Source organism: Euleptes europaea, chromosome 7, assembly GCF_029931775.1.
Source record: "Euleptes europaea isolate rEulEur1 chromosome 7, rEulEur1.hap1, whole genome shotgun sequence".
In the NCBI taxonomy this organism is placed as follows: Eukaryota; Metazoa; Chordata; class Lepidosauria; order Squamata; family Sphaerodactylidae; genus Euleptes; species Euleptes europaea.
Window position 1 is genome coordinate 29,553,051 of NC_079318.1, and position 24,582 is coordinate 29,577,632.

A 24,582-nucleotide genomic window follows, 5' to 3' on the forward strand; every position below is an offset into this window, starting at 1 on the left:
TTTCAGGGGACCATAACAATGGTCAAAAGCGGAACAAAACAATCTGGAGGGAGCCTTGGAAAGCTCCCCTCTCTGTCTCTGTGGGTCCCCATGGCCATCCCCTCTGGTCACATGGCCATCCCCTGATCATCTGGCTTTCCTGTCACAGGTGGCATGTGTTTTGATACAGAATTCTGCTGCAGAAGACAGTGCCATGGATCATGGCTTCTCTCCCCCCGCCCCCTTGTTCAGACGGCACCCTGTCCGTCAGGGCCCCGCTACCCCTCCAATCCAAAGCGGACTGCTGCTGCACCACTGCTCCATGCTGCACAGGCAACAGCAGTCTAACCAAGTTTTTAAAATGCCCTCCATTTTCCCTGTGGCTGCTACATAAGTCTCTCCTTAGGGAGAGGACCAGTTGCACCGTAGTTGCACTGCAGCCGGCCTCAGCACAAATCCCGGGCCTCAGGATTGTGCTGCCTAGCTACCTTTCCCTCTGCAAGCTGTCAACCCTGGGGGGAAAAAGAAAGAGCTAAGAAACAGACAAAAAGTATTAAGGTTAAAAGGGAACGGTTGTGGCACCAAAACTTTGGAACTCAACTCCCCAGGAAGAGTGATCTGTTTCCCTCGGTCATTGTCGTCTGCCAGCGGGTAAAGACTTTTTTGTTTTGTTTTCCGTACCCCCAGTAATTGTAATTGGCCCTCCTCCCTTATTGTATTGTCATACGTGTTGGTCTGTTTATATGTTTTTAGTGAATTGTTTGTTTTATATATACTTTAAATGTTTTAATATTTGCCGCCTTGGGGACCCTATTTGTGTGGAAAGGTGGCACAGAAATGTTTTAAATAATAAATAAATGTTGATTTATTTAATTTAATATACTCTTTGGCTGGTGACTACCATATCCAAATTTACACATAGAAACAGAACACACCATATAAGGGGAAAACTGAGCTACAGCATGAAGCAATATTAATTTTGATAATATTCTACGGAGTGGATCGTATTTGCTTGTTCTAAGGTATTTAGAAGCAAAAATGGGTAATTCTAAAGGCAGTCTAAGAGCCCTGACAATCGACTATATTTTACATTATACTTTATATATCTGTGTATAAACACATCTCTTCATTGGAGAGAGGCAGATACTACTCACATGCTTCTGAGGCTGTGGACAAAAATAAGCAAATCACCTTATGTCCAACATAAAAAAAATGTAAACAGTGTGTTCACACTATAATTATCCTTGTGTTTACATGTCTAAAAAATGTGTTCAAAGACTGCTGGAGTTAAGGTTTTGGCCAATATACAACATAACCATAAAACCAAAAGGAAGCGAATGCTCAAATTTATGCAAACAGGAGTAAAATTATGCCAAATTAAATTATGCCAAAAGGATGAAGGAAAAGAAATAAAGAATAGGAAGAACCTTATGCATTTCTCCATGAAGATCTCCTACCTCTTCTCTAGTGTCTATGGCAGAGCCAGGGGTGGTGGCAGCAGTGCTTACTGTGGTACTGGGAGCAGTGCCTGATGAAGTCACCGAATCTATCTCTCCTGCTACATCATTGATTTCCCGTGCGATGAGAGCCAGGTCCTGACTGATCCTATTAGTAATTAACACAGTGCAGTTGGTTGAGGTGGATTAAGTGAGGAAGAAAAAGCTCTAAATTGTGATTTTGCGCAATTGGAAACATGCTACAGTTCTCAGTAGTTACTGTTAAAAACAAATCACAGATACTTGAAGTTATGCTTAGGTTGCTCCATCAGTTACCATCTGTGCCCCTCACTACTGGAGAATTCTATAATTCTTCTGCCACAACTGTATAAGCATGTCTCCACATTTTTAATAAGTAAAATCCATGGTTATATAGGATTAATTATATAGTTTTGACTATGGAACAATTGTGATGCTTCCTAACTTTGCCATTAATTTCAGAAATTAGTCAGAAGAATTATATAGCTTCTCTACTATACCAAAAAAAAAATGAATTCTATCAAGGGCACCAAGCTGTTGCCTCTATGTTCATCCAGTTGCCTATATGTTCATCTACTGTTTGCCAGCAAGTTATAAAATATGGTCTCAAGTAAAATGAAAATATAACTTTCCGAAGGCATATTTTTATCTTGCACAAATTATTCTGCAGATAGCTCCTGAGACTTAGGGGAGTGGAACATTAACACTTTGAAAGTATATACCACTGTCATTTTGTTGACATGGCCGAGTACTAAAAATGTAACCACAGCTGATCAGTATAACATAGGTTTGCTATGATCTTTTCTGTATTAAAATGGAGTATACAAGACAGCTGTAATTAACATCAACAAAGATATTTAAATCACCCCCAAATTATTTGTTAAGCAACATTCTAGGGGAAAAGTTCAAAAATAACTCAAGTGATTTTTTAATACTTAAATCCATTTTCATATTTCAGACTTTGAAGACACAATCAAGATTGTATTATAGAATTTCTTCAAATTTATGGAACATAAATAATAGTCTTGTGGCTTAAAAAACAGCAGATATCTAGGATTTCCAAACATGTTAAAATATACATCACTACAAATGGAAATGGCACAGCTTCAACAAAACATAAAGAAGCATAAGAGGAATGATGTTGGTACAGGAGGACGCCTTCTTATTTAGATCATGCAAACATATTTTGAAGGAATTCCCTTAAACACCTATAACAATTTTTTGATTACACAGCAACCTAAAATATCAGGGCAATAAAATTATAATAATAATCTAATTAACTGGACATATAGAATACCAAAAAAATTGCCCTTGTCTTTATACTGGAAGCCCTTCCTTGTCTTTTGTAGCAGGCCGTATTTAAATGAAAGCCTTTCCCCTCATCCCTACAAAATTGAACCCCTCCGATAACAAGAATGGGTTTCGGGCTCATGTATTTCCTCCTTGCTCTCCCTCCCTCTGTATGTCAAGGGTAAAACTAATGGGTAGATCCCATTTATGCTCATATGCCATGTTCTAGTTTGGTGCTGCCTACCATGTGGTGCAGAGGACAGGGAAGAATGTGCAGTCTGCCCTAGATCTCATGGCATGAATGGAGATAAGTATCATCCAAATATGCCTTTTATGTAAAGTCCTATCCATGATGTACATGCATGTGTGGAGTAATCTCAAAACATGTATCTTTAGAAGAACCTCTTTTGAAGCCTAACAGACCCACCTTCTCTACAGTCAGTTAGTTACTCCACCTACTACCATCCTCATGCCTACATCTTCTTTCACCTTTGCCCAATTCATGCAGTTTAGATTCTAAGGTCTCTGGTCAGGAATTAAACCATTGTTCTGGCATTATGCAAAAGTTAAACAGTAGCAGTATTTCACTGTCTGTATTTGGGAACACAGCATTACTTTCTTGTTGTTCTAGTAAATAAAGCTAGCAATTCTGAGGTATTCTGCCAAAAACATTCTCTATACAAACCCAGTTACATTGCTTAATGAGTTTGTGTTGTGTGTGTGCTTTCCCCTTCCCAAAGAAGGCATTCCTTGAAAGCCAACCTTGCTATTTCTTCTCGATGAGCAGTCCAATCGCGAATGTAGTCTTCTTGTTCCTTTATCCTATGTTTGAAGATATTGCTAGCTTGGGTTGGAGTTCCAATGCTCTGCAATCGAGTAGTTTTCAGGGCTGGAGAAGTACGTAGACGGGCATGTTTAGGAGAATTACGGTTTGATCCAAATTCATCCTCTGAGGTGGAAGCATAATCTGTAGGAAAGCGCCTCCATCTTGAATTTACTAAATTAGTTTAATTATTAAAAAAGAATTATTATGATATCACTTGCAAGAAAGAATAAACTTATGTTTTTAGAAACAGTCACAATGACACACCACAGTTGCTTACGTCAAAATCCCAAAAATATTTCATGAAAGCATTTGGTTTACTACAGCTTTAAAAGAAAGCTACTGTAACTGTGGTTAAATAAATAAATATGGATTAACAAAATGTGAAAAACAGGCTCTTTGTACAATGATGAGTTAACAGGACAAGCATGCTGTTTTCTGTCTAAAACAAGATATCTCCAAATAAGGGCCCAAATCATTGTCATTTTCCTATATAGCAAGTCAGTGCTTTTTCTGCAGATTTTGCCCAACATCAAAATACCCAGTTCTACAAAAAACAACATAAGAAAATGTGACAGAAAATGAATCAGTAGTCCAACTTGTTTGAAATTCATCTTGGAAATGTCAAGCAATGTCTGCTATTATGCGAGCAGAATGGATATATCCATGCAGTATAATACCACCTTCTCAAGGACAGCAGTAGCACACAACTGGCAACAAACAAAACATTCATCACTAAACTGAAGGCTGCTGGGATAGTTGTTTTTTTGCTTTTATTAAATGAAGAACCACCAGACTAATAAGAGCACAGGCCCCTGGAACCATAATAGCACCTGAACAACCTCATGGAACTCATAGCAAACACCGTTTCTGTTAAACAGTGGTGCTGAAGGTCAATTACTATAGATTATGGGTTAGTAATTGATTCAGTTAGATTTTTTAAAAAAAATTATACTTAACAGTTTCTGCTGAGGTTGGTTAAGTGCACAGATGTTATTTTTGGAAATCTGCATTCAAACAAGCATACTTCATCAGAACTCATTAAAAAAATTCAATAACTGCAATTTAGATTATAATGTGATAATAGATTATATAGTGTCCTTTAAACTTAAAAGAAGATTGCAAATTTAGAATTCAGCTGTATTACACAACTTGGTCAGATAAGGACAGAAAAACATACTATCAATTTTTCTACCAAGTTTACTTCAGAATCTCAGTAGCCGTCTATCATCTTTCAAGCTTCAAATTAATTTTTATTCCCACTATTAGGATTGATCAGTTGAATGAGCAGGAAAAGCACTATAAAGCAAGCAAAGAAACCAGAAGTGAATAACGAAGGGCTAAAGACTATTTATGAGATGGACCCAATGCTCGAAAATATACTTTTCTTGGAACTCAAAATTGTGTTTTTGTTCAGGTTGTTTAAAGACAACACTTTTTTTAAAAAAAATTAACATCTTACCATTTAGAACTAGACCGCAACTCTGCATTGTACAAGATGAGCATTTAAAGTAAAAGCTAAAAAACCCCAAATATTTATGAGTGAAAATTTAGAAACAAAATGCGATTTCTAGTACTCTACCACTGTAAGTTTCAACTGCAGGATCTGGGTCTGGGAGAAGATGCTTTATTTCTGTGTACAAAATATTTGTTTATTGTGTTAATGAAGAGAAACAGATTAAAAATATTTGCTTAAAAATAATCTGTTGATAAAATTTACTCATTAATTTTTTTTCTTCCACACTTGTTTTTAATTGGTGGGTTAAGAAAAATAGTAACCCCAATTTGTTGAACTTAATTGCTAGAATTAATTTATAGAAACCATTTGTAAAACTATGCCACAGTGAGGAGACAGAAATTATTTTAACTTTTAAAAATCTGGTAAAAGTAATTTGTAAGAATGAGGGATTCACATATACCTTCTTGAAGTTTTAAGCATTTAAAACACTTTACAGTTTTATTTTGTATATAATAAAAAGTTCTTTATTATATAGCCAGTACTGAAAAATAAGGATATATTGCTTCGTTCTGTCCATTTCTCATTGGAAGTACTGGAACACATGATAGCAGCAGAACCACCATGGGGAAGAAAAAGGTTGAATCACAGATTTGTAGTATTTTCCTATTTTCATCTGTTATCTTTTCCAATCTCTGAAGTGCTATGCTTAAAGCATCCACTGAGACACCCTTGGGGTTTCTTCATTTTTTAAAAAAGGTCATCCACCAGATACTTGATTAATACTTCACTAAAAAAATTTTAACGTGCTGAGATTTAGAGTAAGAGGAATTTAGGACCCCCCTGCTTTGTTTTAAGATGGTCCATTAATTAAGAGTTGCTTCTACTTTTCACTCTCGTAATAGTTACCTACATTGAAACATTACTCAAGGAAAAACTTCAAGCAGGTAAGCTTTGGGCTCTTATACATCTCTTCTCTGGCTTATCACTGTGCAGGCAGAAAATGACAACTGATCTAGATTGTACCAGCCCTGATCCTCTCCTAGCTCTCTAAGCTTTGTGCTAAACAGTAAGAAATTTCTGATTATGAGGTCAGGCAGAAATGAGGTCAGTCATGAATAACAGGAGTGTGCAGGTCCCTGTGATGCATTTGATACACACAATCCTGTAATGTATGAACTGGGTGTTGGGAGGAAAAATCCGTGTTGTTCAATTCACACATTATGGGATTGCACATATCCGGTGCATTGATCTGGAAATTAGAGTTCTGCTCACAGTGGGAATGGGAGAGGGTTATGTTAGAGTTAAATAGTCATACTGCTTTGAGATTTTTCCTCAGTAAACAGGTAAATGGGTGAACATGACAGTTATCCATCCTGCATGAGCATTATTTGTTTTAGAGACTGCTGTCATTATTTACTGTGTTGTGTTACTATCACCGTGAGACTTTTCAACTACCCCTTTTTACAGTATCTCAAAAATTCTCTTGTCCATGTTCTGGACCGAATGATACAATTCATCTGGTTTTCTTGTTTCGATTTTATTTCTTATTTTTGCAATATGCAAAAAACACACGAAGGCTTTAGACAATATGAAGCAGGAAGAAGCAGCAAGTGCAAATGCCTGCCACTTTCTGCCTCCTACGCCCCACTATGCCATCTGAAACAGAACTTCCACCTCTCTGTGTCTGGTGCAAGTTGACATCCACATTTGAAGCACATGTACTTCATCAGAGGGTAGGACAGGTAGAATATGAGAAAGTTTGTTTTAGATAATGTACCTACGGCACACAAAACATGCACGGTATTAGGCCTCCCTGCTCTTCTTGAAATTAATTAATAACATCCAAGCCTGCTCTAACATAATTTGAGCAGAGTAACCTTATTGTCGAAGGCTTTCACAGTCAGAGTAACCTTAGTTTGACAAATAAACATGTACCACAATGGTGCCTCCCCTTTTTCTATTTCAGCTTCCCCCCCCCCTCAAAGTGATACCTGATAGTACTATGCCTAAGCATCGTTTATGAGATGAAGGAACTGAACATGAATACCTGTATCAGACACTCTGGTTCATCATCCACAGTTATACTAACTAATAAACCCTGTCTTTTATAGTTTTTTAATTATTTCATTGTGTTCATGGAACTCCGAATGTATATTACTATGATTTAAAAAAATACAGTCTCTTGAGCATTTACTTATTTCTTTTTAGAGCAGACCACAAAGCAGTTGACTACTTTTGAGTCAAACTATATTATTTGTTGGCCTATTACAGTAGCCTCTGTAGATGTTACAGAGGAGTTCAGAGCTCTCCAGTCATGAGTAACAGGTGGGTGCACTTGATACATGCAATCCTGTATTGTATGAATTGGGTGTCGCAGGGAAAAATCTGTGTTGCTCAATTCACAAATTATGGGACTGCACATATCAGGTGTATTGGAGGGAACGGCACTTTCCTGATATGCATGAACGAAGGGCCCCCGCAACCCATGAATGGAATGTCACTGTAAAATTGAGAAATCCAAGCAATTGTATTTTCAGATGGTAGTGTTGGTCTGCAGTAGAACAGCTAGATATCAGACACTACCTGATATCTGATGAAGGGAGCTGTAACTCTCAAAAACTTATACCCCCTAAATTTTGTTGGCCTCTAAGGTGCTACTGTACTCCAATTTAGCCAGGCTATTGTATGTATCATTCAGTTTTTATTTCATTATTCTTTAAGTGTATCAACAGTCTTATTGAATTGTTCATTGTAGGTATTATACTGGTTTGTTTTCTCCTTATAACTCTAATCTGCCTTGAGTCTCAACAAGAAAGGGGGATAAATGTAGTAAACAAATACAGTAAACTCTGTATTGGTCATCATCTTTCAGTTTTCTTCTGCCATGTAATTTGGAACATAAACCCATCAGGTAGGGTCTTTTCCCTCCTACACAGCACCTAGTAAAACGCTGGTTAAGTATTTATTTATAATCAAATCAGAGGCATTAACTTTACTGGAATGGAATAAAATTCTATTGGTTTATTTCTATAAAACCAGGAGAAGAGATTTTCAAGAGTATGAGAGGAGCATCCATAATCACTTGTAGTTCCTACAGCACAATTCTCAAGTCAATCTCATAATAGACCTTATCAGGTTAATAATGCCATTTTATAAATTGGATCCAAAGCATAGTGTGGTACAAATGTCTAGGCCCATCTGTAATTAATGACTGAGCAGGTGAGATGGATGCAAAAATGGCCCAGCAAAATGATAGTCACCTACCAGGCTACACGGCTCTCCTAAAAGCAATACAGAGACCTGTGTAACCCCTAGGCTTGCTCTTAAGTTTTTATTATTTTCTATTTTTGACTTTCCAAGGTGGGGACAACATTTGGCATCCTCTAGACAAAAATTAAAGGGAGGGACTGAGGGACCCCCCTTCCCCCCTCTAAAAAGGTCCTGCCCTTGGACAGTCAATCTCTTTTTGCACCTGAAAATGTGTTTTTGCTTCTTCATGTGTCAATTCCCTGATACCTGCTTTTGCCCTGAAAACCAATAAGGCACCCATCATGCTCCAGCATTTGAAGATCTGCATGTGCCAGGCCCTCTGGGGCACGGGATTTTGCACCAATTTCTCTTTTGTATAAGGAAATAAATGTGTATGAGAAAGCTCGCTTTTGTGTCAGCCTTGCAGCCCGCTCTATTTCCAGCTCACTGTGAACCAATTAACCCCTTCCACAATCTTCTGGGTATACATCCAAGCAAGAAGCATGAACAGCCGTAAAAGAGCTGTAATTTATGGAATTGTTTCAGCAATGTTATTATTATTTTTTGTAACCAAAAAGTGAAAGTGATACCAAGCCTCTAAGCACCTGAAGCCCTGCAAGCGTCTCTGTCACCAGCCTGCAGCGACCTAATTAAGCTAATTAACCCTCTCCTTGCTATAGATATGAGCTCACGAAGTGCTCTAAGGGGGGTGCTTTCCTATTTCCTACATTGTAACTTAATTGCGATGCCAGTGGAAACTTTCCTTTCCTACTAACTGTAACCTTATAAAGAAGACTGACAGTTTTTTTCTCTGCAAACTGCAACATCCAGAGTTTTTTTCTGTACAGTTTTCTATGTATTGTAAATAGCAGATAGCCAATTTAGTTACTCTCTCTCCTTCTTGTTATCTTTAAACTAGTTAGAAAATCAACAAGTGTAAATAATTGTACATATATATCTATACCTCCTAGCACATCTCTATTCAATGTATCTACTTCTCACGAGTAGTAACAGCAAAACCAATATAGCACCCAGGTGTTTCCAATTCCCATGGCTGTCACCTTTTTTAATCTGGCCCGTTTTTAGCTTAGATTGCAAAATGGCTCCTACACTTCCCTTTGATGTATACATCTCCTGGGTCTCCAATCAACACTACAAGCAAGTTCCAGCGACTCCAAGTTCCTGTGTTCCAGTCCGTTCCTGTTTCTAACCCGCTGCCTCCTGTTTCCAGCATTCCTGCTTCAGAGCTCCTGTTATCCTGCCTCCAGCAGTTCCTAAGATCCAGTTTTTGTGGTGGGGCCGTCACGAAGTTCTGGAGCCACCAAAGGGGGGAATTGATACCTAAAAGCTCCAGCCCTGGAGATGGCACCCATAACAGAGACTCACTGAACTGTTTGAAACATTGCTGCCTGCACCTTAATAGCCTGCTGCTCTGGGCTAGCTCTCCCAAGCTTTGTACAAGCCAGACTTTCCAGGGACAAGAGGCTGGATCACCTCTGCAGAACCAGCAGAACAATTGCCATGATCCCTGATTGCCTCTTGATCCAAAAGCCTGAGCCAAAGAGAAGCCATTATTGCAAGGCGAGAGAATCACGTAGCCCTTCTCTGCATATCCCCCCCCCCCTCTTCCTGTATCTTGTGGGAAAACATCCTCAGCTATCTACATTAAAGGATTCCCCCTGCCGCCTCCCTGGAATGTGAAGTTTTACAACCTCCGATTTGGTCAAACGTGAAGGACCATCTCAGGATGTATAAATCAAGGATGCCAGCCTAGTAAACAAATTACCACCTCACCCTATCTCTGACCCTGAAGTCTTTTTAATCTCTTTTTGTTGTTGGAAGGAGCCATCTGGAGAATCTCACTCCCCCCCCCACCCCCAGAAAAGGGTATATTTTGCCCTACCCAACAAGGCTCAGTGCAGATCTTCCCCCTTCACTCTGCCATGTCTCCCTCGTGTGTTAAGTTCCATACACCCCCCTCCCCCCCCCCCCCCGCTGTATTCTGTCTACCTCTATGCCATGGATGTTGGAACATCTCCACTTCTAGAGATTGGTAAAGTATCCTAATTAATAACTCCCTCAATGTCTCTAGCTTACCTCCTTTATCTTTATTCCTAGTTTCTTGTATGTGTGTTACTTGTAACATTGAATGAATGAATATATATATATAAACACCTTTTAATTTGGAATTCCTGAGTCTGTCTTTATTTGGGGAGTCACTGAGAAAAACCCTCGTAGACATAGGGCGATCCTGGCTTAATAAATACATAGTTACCGATTGCTCGAGCTAATTCCCCATCCAAAGAGCAATTTTGGTAACACAGGACACAGTTAACCTCAATCCAAGACCAACAAACAAAGCAGTATAAATGACAGCAACACTTGGTTTCAGAAGCAACTTTGAAGCCTAAAATATTTTCCTCTCTCTTCAAGTTTTATAGCATTACCTGAAGTATATTTTTTTTAAAGCTGAAAGCTGATGGATCAGGCTTTTAGCAACAAAACATTCAGTCAAAGTGTTACCATTTTGTATTAGAACTGGTAAGTTACATTATATTATTTGCAAATATTCAAGAAGGCTCCACTGTCAGTCTCAAACTGTAAATGAAAAAACACAAAGACCAAAAGTAGAAATGCAAAATTAAAAATTTCTCATACCTGATGGAGAATTATGGGCTGAAGACAAAGATTTGGCTTTGGAGTCCGATAGTCGAGAAATGCTATTTGCTCTTACTCTGGGAGAAACTTTAGCACCATCTGCTGGTGGTGTTAGCCTAATGCCACTTCTAATTAGGGCTTCTGGAGTACGAGATGATGTAGTGCTTCTAGTTATTGTTGCTTCAGAGTCGCTACGTGCTGATAAAGAACCAAGCCTATTTCTGCGTGGTTGTGCAAGTAAGTCAATTCTGGAGACATTTCTTCTTCCTGATGGGGGCTTGGATGTAGAACTTGTAGTTGATACTTCAGAAGCTACTGATGCTTTATCTGCATCTGCAAGTTCACTATCTGAGACTTCACCAAGCCGTGCTCTACGCAAGAGAGAAGTCCTTGTGGGGCGAGGCCTTGGTAGGGTAGTTGACTTACTGGACTGCCCAGCTGATGCTGAAGAAGTCTTCAGTTTAGCTGACTTAAGGCCTTCTGTTTTGGAATGCAAATGTTCATCTGCTGAGGTAAAAGAAGTCCTTCCATGTGATTTACCAGAGCACGTTTCCTGGTCAGAAGATAAGATATCAGAAATAGCAGAATGAGGTACACTAGAAGTTTGGTCATCATCTGTTAAATCTACTGAAGGTTGCCTCATTCTGCCACTGTTCTGCACAATCTTGCGTGTATCACCTCTAGAAGCAGCATCAGAAGAACGGCTTTTCGTTCGCTTTTCAATTTTGTCTCTTGTACTTGTAGATGACTTCAAAACATCTCTAGAAGGAGAACCAGTAGAACACCTATCTTTGTAGAGGGTAGTAAAGCTTTTTCGTTTCTGAGTTGATTTTCTTTCACTATCGCCAGTAACTAGACTAATTGTACTAGCAGTATCCACATCTGATTCAGGTGAAATGGAATTATCTCTGTTATAGCTGGGAGTTTCAGGTCCTTCGTCTGTTTTGTTTTCTTCACGCAGCTTAGCTTCAAGAAAAGCCATTACAGCTTCTGTATCTTTTAAAATAAGTGTGGTATCTAGACTAGAATCTGTTTCCACAGAATCACTTTTTTCAGATATTCTACTTGTGGATGTTAAAGAAAAAGATGGTGGAGTACTTCCAGTTTGTTTATTAATATGAGGGATTAGCTCTATTGGTATATTTGTGCTTGGTTTGTCTATAGTAAAACTGCCTTGTCTCACTAATGGTTTTGATGCTTCTTTTTTATCACCACCAAATCCTTTTGTAATTTGACTTTTTGTAGTTTCCTCAGCTTTTCTTCTTTTCCCTTCACTTTGTGCAGCCTTCATTTCGGTTTTGCCTGCACCTCGTCCCGATGTCTTTTCTTTATTGCCTATTTTATTGGAAACTGAAATCTCCTCTCTCGGTTTTTCAAACTGATTTGATGATTTTGCAGAAGACAATTTGGTGGGGATCCAGTGGGTTAGCTCACTTTGTTCTTGCTGTTGAATTTTAGCTAAAGTTTGCTTCACCATAGATGCTTCCTGGCCATTTTCACTTCTCTCTTTGCCAGAGGGAGAAGAACCGTTGGAATGAAAAAATGTCTTGTCACCTTTAGGAGAAAGGCCATTCACTACTCTGCTGGTTTTAGTGAGGTTTTTCTCAATATCCTGTCCTATTTCTTTTGGGGTATGAGTTGGAGTTTCTTTCTCTTGAAGTTCAGTGTCTTGTTTTTCTCCTATCTCCGATCTCTGATGGGTTGTAACCTTTGTTTTTTGGCCATCTGTAACATTTTCCTCTTTTGGCAATTGTGGAAGTGTTCTTCTTTTTCGATCTCCTAGGCTGGTCAAAGAGGTAACTGAGCCAGCACTTCTAACAGATATTCCAGATTCACTAATTTCAGCATCTAAACAAAAATAAAATATAACTTAAAGTTTTAAGCAAGCGTCACAGAGCTTCTGAAAGTGTTATGGACTATTTCAACACCACACTAAAATAACCTTACAGGAAGCCTAGATTTACTTTTTGACTTGGATCCAGAAAACATTTTTAGGACATTTAGGGCAACTGTGGGAAGTGGGAGGCAGGAAAATGCTCCAAAGATGGAAATCCTTACACCAATGGAAACATTAGTGTAGATCCAAGCCTATATTTTTCTTCTGGTGTGCAGGTGGTTTATATTTTTAAAAGTTTTACTCCACCTAGTCTATCTTACTACATCTAAGTATCTGAAGAAGCTGTGACTCACAAAAGCTCATACCCTGCCAGAAATTTTGTTAGACTTTACGCTGTTACTGGACTCTTGCTCTTTTCTACTGCTACAGACTAACATGGCTACCCTTCGTGATACATCTAGTCTTGTGTGTGTGTGTGTAAAGTGCCGTCAAGTTACAGATGACTTATGGAAACACCTTATGGGGTTTTCAAGGCAAGAGACTAGCAGAGGTGGTTTCCAGGGCCTTCCTCTCCACAGCAACCCTGGTATTCCTTGGTGGTCTCCGATCCGAATACTAACCAGGACTCACCCTGCTTAGTGTCAGAGCTCTGCCAAGATTAGACTAGTCTGGGCCATCCAGGTCTTACTACATCTATAAAATAGTATGTGTGTCTATTTACAATTATCTAGAATAACTGCTTCATTAACAGCAACACAATTTAACCACAAAGCAGTGTATGAAATGTATTAAAACTGCAAGCAGAGATCAACAATCAGAAAAGAACTACTTGAAGTACCATTTTCTAGAGAAGCAGATGATTCTAAGCGCAATTCACTTTCATCATGTTTTGTATGGTTAGCAGCTAGACTGGCCCACTGCGACACCCAGCGTTTGCTTCCAGACGTACCAGTGCTTTCCTGATAACAGACATTAACAAACGTAGATTACTCTTTATCTGATTTTAAATTACCTGACGAATAGTGGCTAGCATCTTAGTCACTACAAAAGAGAAAAGCGCAAAACTGAGAAGAAAGGTTAAGAGGAGTTTGAGAACACTAAAGCTAAGTTTTACAATAAGGCTAACATTCCACAGTGCCTAACAGCAATAAGCATAAGCATATACTTAAGGATATTCAAAGCATTCAAAGTCTTTAAGTACTACAAAAAATTACAATAGAATTTTCGTAACTTAGTTAACTGTATTAGCAATGGTCAGTTACAGTATACTAAATGAAAAAAAATGTGATTCTTGCCCTACTCAAAAAACACACACACTAAGCTAGAAGTAGCACACAGCATTGCGCAGAACTACATCAGCAGCAAAAGAAAATGCTTAAAATAGAGGGGAATCAGGATGGGGAAGACCTTGCAACCCAATACCCAGAATGCACATACAGCACTCTTGCTGGATTCCAATGAAATCTACAGCCGATCACTGCACATTACTGAAAGTACACAGGGCCAGGAATTCTGATTGGATATATCAAGGTGCGTAGTCAGGCTACATCATGCATAACAAAAACTCTTGGAGCACTGACGAAAGGGTACTTTGCACACGCAACAAGCAAGGCAAGGCTCACAAGTTAGAAAGGGGGTGTTTGTCACAGAACCCTTATAGGTACTCTGCCCCAGTACTCCAGATACAAAAATCAAACAGGGATCCCACCACCCTTGTGGCACCTAGGGCTAGGAGAACAAGATCGATATACACTGCTAAACTCAGAAAGCAAGCCCATACCTCAAAGTGGGATTCCTAAGCACTGCAATTACCCACCCTGAGCACTTCACTGTGGGCAGAGCAATCAGACATAAAAAACTTTCCCTCTCACCCTTGAAGCCACATTGTATGCCAGGTGGCAGCAAATTCTCTTCTACAGGGACCATGGGGTATATTATATATTTAGAACATCTATATCCTGCTTTCCTGTCATAAAAATCGCAATCAAGGCAGCTCACAAAATTAAAAACAGTCAATACACACATGTTATAAAAAACAGCAGCAGTCTTAAAGAGGACATGAAAATAACTGCAGAAGGATACAAATAAGAGCAGCAGTAGAACTGCAGTTGATGTTAACCGAACAAGAGGATAACCTACAGCACATAGCAGATAAATCCAACAGTACAAGTTTAGACATAGTACAGGAGAAGAAAAAGTCAAAGCCAACTGGAATATGACAGTTTTGACAGATTTCAGATAGGCCAAGTGTATGCAGGCAAGATAGGCCTCTAGCATGCGTAGCAAGAAACTACAAATGTCAAAGTATAGGCGGGAAGCATGGATGGAGGTAGTCCTTCAAGTACTCTGGACTGCTAAAGCAACAATACTGTTACTCTGAAATGGTCCTGAAAGAGATATGTGTAGGCTAGGGGAAAAGTGCTGAGAAATCTGATAAAAACATGCTTTTCCCACCGTTCTGAGAACTTTTTTTGAATTTTTCTCATGGAAAAATTGAATTTTTTTGCAGAGAAATGAAAAATCTATGAAATATTCTCCCTTTTGGACTGACTTAAATGCTTTTAAGACAGGGTTTCACTGAAAATGTAGAACATGTAAAAATACTTTATGTAAGACAATCTAGAATAATCGATAAAGATAATTCCTGGGTAGTGTAGACCCATACAATGTATTTTTAAAAAGATGCTGTTTAAATGTGAACAATGCAAACAAACTGTAGGCTAAGTTCCAATGCAACTACCTACACTGGATAGCTGATTATTGTCCTAGTCACCACTCTTTCCCTCATCACAGGCATGTCTCCAGATGTAAACCTGGGGGGATTAACATCTGTAAAGCAGAGAACTGAGCAGAGGCATGTAGAATGAAACAGCATATAAGCCACAGTGCTTCTCTCTCTAACCACTGAGCATCCTGTCACACTACTCTAACTGCTACTTTTCACTCCGCATACTTCTTGTTTCCTCACTGAAAGAAGGAATTTAAATCACCCCCAGAACCATACAGATCACAACTGTGACTTTGCATGTAACTGCTATATAAATTCCAGTTCACATGCTGCACTCCAGTTCACATGCTGCAGAAGAAGAGTTGGTGTTTATATGCTGACTTTCTCTTACCCTTAAGGAAGAACCAAACCGACTTACAATCACCTTTCCTTCCCCTCCCCACAACAGACACCCTGTGAGGCAGATGGGGCTGAGAGAGCCCTAAAAGAGCTGTGGTTAGCTCAAGGTCACCCAGATGCAGGGTTGCCAACCTCCAGGTGGTGGCAGAAGATAGCCTGCTATTACAACTGATCTCCAGCTGATAGAGATCAGTTCACCTGGAGAAAATGGCCGCTTTGGCAATTGGACTCTATGGCACTGAAGTCCCTCCCCTCCTCAGGCTCTGCCCCAAAAACCTCCCGCCGGTTGCGAAGAGGGACCTGGCAACCCTACCCAGATGGCTGCATGTGGAGGAGTGGTGAAACCAACCCGGTTCTCCAGATTAGCGTCAGCTGCTCATGTGGAGAAGTGGGGAATCAAACCCAGTTCTCCAGATCAGAGCCCACCGCTCCAAACCACTGCTCTTAACCACTACACCATGCTGGCCTAGGAAATCTGCCTGCCACAGATCAAAGTTTCTAGGTTCTAGGAACTGAGGGGGCGCCCCTCCCCTCCAGAGTGAGATTGCAATGGTTTTTCCTGCCCAAACTGTCACATGCTCTGGAGGTGTGGAACTCCCCTTCCTTCAGTTCCTGCTTGTCTGCTGTGAATCCCTTCACATAAGATCTCTCACTAGAAAAAAGTCCGGTTTTATTAAACCCAAACAATACAAAAAAAAAATGGAGCATAGCCCTACTACACATGCGCAGCCCCAATGTGTGCCTGCACAGAAAACAGAAGATGAACAGCAAATTTAGAATGGAGAAAAATAACATGGGGTTTATAAAATAGCATTCTTTTCTAAAAGCTAAATAAAATCAAGTGAAACAAAAGTAAAGCTGAAGTTTTAAAATCCTGCATTTTTAGCACTCTTCTTCAAATTGTGTGTGTGTGTGTGTGGGGGGGGGAAACATAGGATAGAATGGAACTGTCCAAGTTGTTCAATTCTTAAGGACACACAGAACCCAAGAAAGGGAAAGATTAACTATTAGAATATACCCTTTGGCTTTCAGAATGCTTAAAGATGAGAATGTCTCATGGGATTTTTATGAACCATGATTATCTTATTTACCACCTGCAGTTGTTTCAGGAGCCTAAGTAAAAGCTCTTCCAGACTTTGAACCTAGACTTTTGCTAGCAGCATTCATACTAAAAATACATATGGAATACATAATCATGAGTTGCTACGGATATCTTATGGAGTCACTTACTACGGATTCTTTTAGTACATTACTAAATACTTCAGAACAAGGAAATATTTTTTAAAAGCCACTCCTCTTAACTATGAGGACAAGTAACTTTTCACTAGAAGCAAAACAAAGAACACTGTGATATTAAAATAGTTTACTTTGAGGGGCAAAATGCTGGAGGCCTAATTCAAGGCTAACAAGATTGACAATGAGATGTATGCAGCCCCTGAAGCTCCCACAATAACTCCAGTCTTAATTTCAATACAGAGAACTTCCAGCTCTTCTTGTTTACATAGATAACCGGTAAAGATGACTGCCAAACTTTAAGGGATCCAAATCAAGGAAGCAAGTTGAGAATTTTTCAACTTTATTCCCAAATAATTATCACAGCCTAATTCCTATCTGATGGAAAACGTTTCTGAATATCAATACTCAGTATGCTGAGACACAGACTGACATCAGCTGTGTTCAGGACAGTGTTGTGGAAGTTACATGAAATACCAATACATAAATTTTCTATCACCCTTCACTCATAAAAATATTCTGAAAAAGTTGCCCATCCCTGGCTAAACGTACAGTAGATAACCAGAATGGTGTAGTGGTTAGTGTCAAGGCGGGAAGACTCAGGTTCAAATCCTCATTCAGTGATGGGTGGTCAAAGGGCAACTTTGGGTCAGTTATCCTCTCTCATCCTAAGCTACCACACAGGATTGTTACAAGGATAAAATGGAGAGGGGAGAACCATGTATGTTGCTCTGAACTTTTGGAGAAAGGCAAGATTAAAATGTCCTCTAGTTACACCAGCTCTTGCCTAGGCACTCCTCTAAATATTAAAAGAGAAATATTCAAGTGAAGCCAACAGAAACCAGGTTGTTCTGTATAAACAGTCCCTTTGTGTCAGAATTCAGTCATCAGTTTCAAGGTTTACAGTATTACACTTGCTTCAATTAAAAAAAAAATCCAATTGAAAACATGGCAAGAGGCATTGAAAAGTGTGCATATGCCGGCTTCCAGAATACGATTTTGATGAAATGACAGAAGCTACTTGGATTATACGGACAACTTTGTCCTGAAAGTGGGCTAGAATTCTCCTTGGGAAAGGCCGGGAGCACCAAAGGGCTGATTCAAGTTGATGTAAGGATACCACCCAGACTGCACTGCATTATTGAACAGGCAATCTGAGAATTCTATCACTTTTTGCTTTGTCCAAAAGAGTTTAAATTCATTTCAGACATAAAGCTGTTTCAAGAGACTGTGGATACAATCTAAACTGTCTTTTGCTTATGGTAAAGATGCATATAAGGTTTCTGTGATTTTTCTCCTTGGGATTCATTCCATGCTGTTTCTGAAGATTAAGTCCCCGGGGCAGCTTTTCAGGTGAAGTGGAAAACTTCTATGCTGCAAACAGAGTGGAGCTCACAGGTCTTTGGATCTAACACACTGCAAATCTTAGCAAAAAAAATCTGATAAGGAACTAGATTCTTATGGGATTATGTAAGTTAATGCTGAGATATAAAATCTATGAAATATGATACTGAATAATAAGGAAACACAACACATAACTTCATTTGAGTGAAGGAAAAGTGGGTAATGATTACATTGAGTTTCAAAGGACAAAAGAAGTTTCAAGGAAGAGAAGCAGAAGATCAGCAGTCTGATTAAGTAGTGATGTGCTTCTAGATTTTTTAATGTAACCATTACTAAGACATTTGAGTACTTTTCATGAAGCCATAGAACATTATTAGGGTCTACCAAACTTGACACAGAGGTTTATTTAACACAAAGTTATAGTATGAATCTTGTGACTACCTATACCGATTCCTAGGCGAAGGATGGCAGTGCCTTTACAGAAGTTAATTATATCTTTCTACAGGGAAAAAAATAACTCCCTTTTGTTTGAGCTCAGATTTTGCAAGTCTTCTTTTAACACTCATGAATTTTAGATGTGTGGTTGACTACTCCCATGTACTCTCTGGTAAATTATGTGCAAAATCTGCCATGTATATTTACCTTGGATAATAAACCCTGTGTTCATTTCTTGTGTATTATAAGAATACACACATGCAACATTGCACTGAAATGCATGCTATGTGGTGCATGCAACAAGAGCAATAACTGAAAACTGCCCATTTTTTTCCCATTACTAAGATAAGTTAAGATAAGGAGCCCCGTAGCGCAGAGTGGTAAGCTGCAGTACTGCAGTCCAAGCTCTGCTCACAACCTGAGTTTGATCCCAACGGAAGTTGGTTTCAGGTAGCTGGCTCAAGGTTAACTCAGCCTTCCATCCTTCCGAGGTCGGTAAAATGAGTACCCAGCTTGCTGGGGGTAAAGGAAAGATGACTGGGGAAGGCACTGACAAACCACCCCGTAAACAAAGTCTGCCTAGTAAACGTCAGGATGTGACGTCACCCCATGGGTCAGGGTTCCTGGAATGACTCAGGAATGACCCAGTGCTTGCACAGGGGACTTTAACCTTTTTTTTAAAGATAATGAATTTCTAATAAAGAAATCAGAGATAGAAAAGATTAATACAGAAGTTAGTCAATGTTCTCTAAACAAACTTAGCTTGTTACCTACTTATCACTGACTAAATTAAGGTTCTCTCCTTTATTGGAAGAAAAAAGATGATGACTGCAAAAATTGAATTCTACCTCTGTGTCAAGAAATCCAGTGGTACTCAGTTGTCTTTTTTCTTCCATCACTATTGTAGCAGAATTTATAGCCCAATCTCTTACTAAATCTTTCTGGCTTTCGCTGGTAACAGGCCTATTATAATCCTGGCTTTCATCCACTCCAAAAACCTGAAAACAAAACAAAATCATCACACACATTAACTGAAAGCCTTCCTGATAGTGTTCAGCCTGAATGTATGGGTGGTACCACTACCAATTCAATAAGCCCATCATTTAAAAGTTTTAATAAGTCACGTCGTGTAAATTTTGCAAGCCATTTGCTTCAAAAATAGAAAGAATTTTGTTGCTCATCTGACTATAAGAAAAACCTAACTGTAAAGTTAAAAAATATTTGCGGCATTTCAAATACTATTTTTACAATTAATATATATATCTATATAAATACTTTATATAAAAATAGCTCACGGTCAGGAGTCTAGTATTCAGAGAACATGTGGAATCATTGATGTTTCAAAAAGGGGGCAGTAAACGAACTCACATGGCAGCTAGTATAATGTAGAATTCAAGGCAGCCAGAGGGACTTGGGTCCCAGTAAACAACTCCTTCCCCATATTAACCCCCAACCCTTATATTAAGCATTTATGGCTAGAGCAAGTAAACATAACTCCTTTACATATGCCCCTTATCTTCTTAAGTGTCTTCAAGTCGCAATGGACTCATGGCGACCCCTCATGGGGTTTTCAAGGCAAGTGATGAGCAGAGGTGGCTTGCCATTGCCTTCCTCTGCATAGCAACCCAGGTTTTCCTTGGTGATCTCCCATCTAACTACTAAATGTGACCAACCCCACTTAGCTTGCAAGCTCTGACAAGCTCAGGCTACTCTAGGCTATTCAGGTACCCTTATTATTGGAATGCCCCTTTCAGTAAATCCATCTTGGTTAATCCATGATCATATTCAACACATATTTATCTGTATACCTTTACTGATTTCCTACACTTAAATTATGAAGGGAAAGCACACGACAAATCAATTTTTCTTTCATAATGGACTTGAGCACTTTACACATGGAGTTTAACAGTTAAACAATACCTGGAATGCGTACTAAATCTTTTAATTTAAAACACACACACATATATCTATATCTCTTTACATAAATTCAGTAATAAGGTATTATTACAAATTTGTGAATGGGCACTGCCTCTAAAATATGAGCATAAAATTCTTTAAGCATATTAATCAATACAATTTATTTTAGTCAGTATAGTTCACAAAAGGTTTCATGTGCTATCTCCATGGACCTTTTGACTTTCTTGGTAAACAAGTGAGCCCCCGTATCCAGACTGCGTTTCTCTTAATGGAAGGGGGGACAATATCCAACAACTCCCCTCATCATTACAGACCTCTGATTTACTATTCACGCTATCTCTCTGGGTTCCCTGATCATGGGAGCAGCACTATGGGGAATTCAGTGGGCTTCAATGGGAGGCAGGAAAGTTCCATTCTGTTGACAGAAGTGTTTTCTGCCAGCAGAAACTGAACTTGCGAACGGAACCCTGTATCTACAGCCTTCTTGGGCTCCTGCACAAGTTTGAAACAGATATTTTCCCACAAGATGTTAACACAATATACTTCAAAAAAGTGAACTGCTAATGGGAAAGCATATTGCATATGTTTTTTAAAAAGGGTACAGATCTACATAATTCTTAACACATAAAATCAGTTCAAAAATCCACACATATTGGTTTAAATCCACCTGAGTTTTGAGTGGGTAGAAGAACTTCAAATCACAGAGCATGACTTTCCCCTTTCCCCCGCAGAGCATGACTATCCCCTTTCCTCCACAGTGCAAACTGTTGCTCCTAACCTCCAGAAACACCATTTTAGGGGTCAATTGAGGCTAAAGTGGGAGATGAGAGACGAAATTTGGCAATTCCCATCAATTCCTTCTCCCCCCACATGTCGTTTGTGTCAGGGTCCCCTATCCTCCAGGACCAGCATTTCATAGAGATCAGTAGACTACAGTGGGAGAAAGGAGGCAGGAAAGTTCCATTCTGCAACTGGAATAAGAGCAGCACAGTCCAAAGGGGGGATGACACGGCTATGGTGCAACCGAGTCGCCTCCTAAATGGCTTGCTGCGCTGCGGCCAGCAATCCAACAGGGACCCCCTCAACCCCTGTGGAACTGCTGTATGCAGTTCCATGGGGCTGCACCAACATTTTTGCCAGCATAAATTTGCGCTGGGAAATGTGGGCGTTCCCAGGGCAAAAGGACTCAGAAAGCTGACTAATGCCAGTCCTGTCGCCCCTGGGGACGCCCCCTTTGGTGCCGGGGTAAGCCCCTGCAGTAGAAGTGCGCTACACCATGGCTCTGCTGGCGCCCAAGCATGGCTCTGCTGTGCCATTCCCTGGCACCATCGTAACAGCCCCAGTGCTATTGTAAGTGCCCCTTATGCCAACGCAAGTGACATTTACGCTGGCACTGGGGTCACACCATCTCTGCACCACTTTTGCCCCCCTTGTGGATCACGCTGTTAGTCTTGATCCAACCCATTACTGATAATTACGTCTCATTTGAGATATATGTAATCCTGTAGACATACATTTGCAATAGTATGGACTCAGAAAAGACACCTTATTATGGTCTGAATCTAGAGAACTGCACAACTGTTGCCACTTGCCCAACACGAGAACTAAAATTGTGCCGGTATTTCTCAAAAAACACCTTTCACTGACATTAAATTGACTGTGTGCACAGCAAAAACTAAATAATAGGACCACCTACAAACAAGGTAGGGATCTCTATATACTTTGTGGACTCTCTAGCTATGCAGAACAGTATGAGCGTGTAAGTTAACTAAAAGGAAAAACCTCCAAACCCCAAACAAAATAAGAAATGAAACAGCCTAATGAAGACTAAATATGCACCAAATGTTGATAGCGAACAAGTGGCAATTAAAAGGAAGGGGGAGAAGAGGAAGAAGAGAAGTCAGTGTGTTCAAATCCCAGAAAGCTTAGAAAAACCTGGAGCTGAATGATTAGATGATTTCCAAATTGTTCCCCTCTGGTGATTTCTCATGGGCTCTCAGTTTGTTGCAAACGTATTCTGAAATGTAAGTAGTTTGTAAAGTAGTGTATATAAGGCACGGAGATCTGCCATTCAAGTGAAAACAGGTTAAACAGTTACTCATTGGTCTTGATACTTTCTTTTAACATACCAGTGTATAACACACGGATATATATTTTTTAACCGGGAGGTGTCAGGATTTAATTGGGGATCTTATGTGCTCAAGGCACATGCTCTACCATTGAGCTTCGGTCCTTCTACTTCTCCTCCGTAGACGAAAGGGTTGGGCTTCTGTAGCCCTTGGGGAAAGGCCTTCTTAGTTTTAGGACACTGCTCAGCTGTTGCACCATGCAAATAACACATTTTCTCCCATTCCCCCCAAAACTTCAGAATCTGTCAAGCAGCTCAGCATTTTAATAAACACAGTCTAGATGTGCTTCATGCAACTGACAAGGGAAAAGGAAGCATCGTATGTGCCTATAGTTTTTCTTGGTCCCATCTGTGGTCACTTGAGTCCTTCAAAACACGTTTATCTATCCTTTTTCCTGTTTCTCCAAAACAAAATATTGTATCAGGAAAAGAACCTCATCCTTAACATTATTTCAACTTCGCCTCCTCCACAGCTGGGTCTTCCCAGCTGCCTGCTGTTTTTCTAGCTCCAGCTGGTCAGGGGAGTCTCTGGATGTCTCTTCCTCTAGCTCGCTCCTCCTCTCGTCAGCTTTCCTCAGCATCTGTCTCACTGCCTCCTGCCTTTCGCCTCCCCTCACCCTTTTCAGGCTGGTCCTTAAAGTACCCAGTCGGCTGTCCTGACCCCGCCTACACACTGGCGTCAGAGAGTCAGACTGCCGGCCATGACATGTTGTGTGTAGTTTTCCCCAATGGGGCAAACAGTGGGTCTCTGGAGCTATTTCAGGTTAAAAAAACAAAACAGTATGGAGACTTAAACCCATTGTTCCCACTCACTATGGGTTGGAGCTTGCCTAGATTTCTGTGGATACAAGGGGTGTGTGTGATTTTAATCAATTACCCTCCTCCTATAGCAGCCAAAAATGCCCCCTAAAATGCTGCTCCTGGGGGACAAGGATCCTGGGAACTGAGAGGGAACTGGATCCTCCCCTTGGGAGGGGAGGATCAGTGAAAATCTAGGCAGGATCTGAGCCTAAGACTGCAGTCTGAATCAGGCCCTGGTGCCCCTGGGAATTTAACTTTTACCCAGAAACTTCCAGTGCATGAATGTTCTACAGTCCCCCAGGATGGAACCTTTAACAGTGAATCATGTAGTTAGGCCCCGAGTGGCAATATACAGTAATAAATCTAAGCACCCACAAGAATAGAATTACGCAATTGTTTGATACTCTGCATTTAATCTTCTTGAGCAACATATTCTGAAAAATCTAGTATGAACAAATCCTAACAGAAACTCTTATAAGTGGATCCAAGGGTCCTATTCTGCTTATTTAAGATCTTTCAGCTGAAAAGCACTTTTGTGTATTGCTGCATTGCCACTGGCATAGTAATTTAATTTAAGAGGAGAACAATGGGCACTGACTTGAAGAGGCATGCAATTAGCTTGGCTGAAAAGTTTCCTAAAGAGCAAAAATTGAACTACTAATAGATGTACAGGATTAACAGAACAAGAATAGACAGCAAAACGGAAAATGACAGATGTAGATAGAGCACATCTCATTCTATAGCAAAAACAATTAGCACACATTTTATGGGACATGTCCCTCGGAATAAATGTTTGAAGGGGTGAGGGCCCAGTTCCCAGTGATCTA

The 24,582-nt window shown here is 39.9% G+C and overlaps 1 protein-coding gene across 4 annotated transcripts in view; it reads right to left on the reverse strand.

Moving 5' to 3' along the window:
- CEP170 (centrosomal protein 170) overlaps window positions 1–24,582 on the reverse strand; it is a 102,074-nt gene that overhangs the window by 19,559 nt on the left and 57,933 nt on the right. Inside the window, exons 10-14 of one of the 4 annotated variants that reach the window (XM_056852564.1) lie at window positions 19,758–19,907; window positions 13,609–13,729; window positions 10,934–12,781; window positions 3,507–3,741; window positions 1,437–1,584 (exon numbers count right to left, since the gene is read on the reverse strand). In XM_056852564.1, coding sequence (XP_056708542.1) covers window positions 1,437–1,584; window positions 3,507–3,741; window positions 10,934–12,781; window positions 13,609–13,729; window positions 19,758–19,907 — 2,502 coding nt within the window. Of the gene's footprint in view, window positions 1–1,406; window positions 1,585–3,506; window positions 3,742–10,933; window positions 12,782–13,608; window positions 13,730–19,757; window positions 19,908–24,582 lie in introns of all 4 variants that reach the window. The other 3 variants (XM_056852563.1, XM_056852561.1, XM_056852562.1) reach the window with 3 other exon arrangements.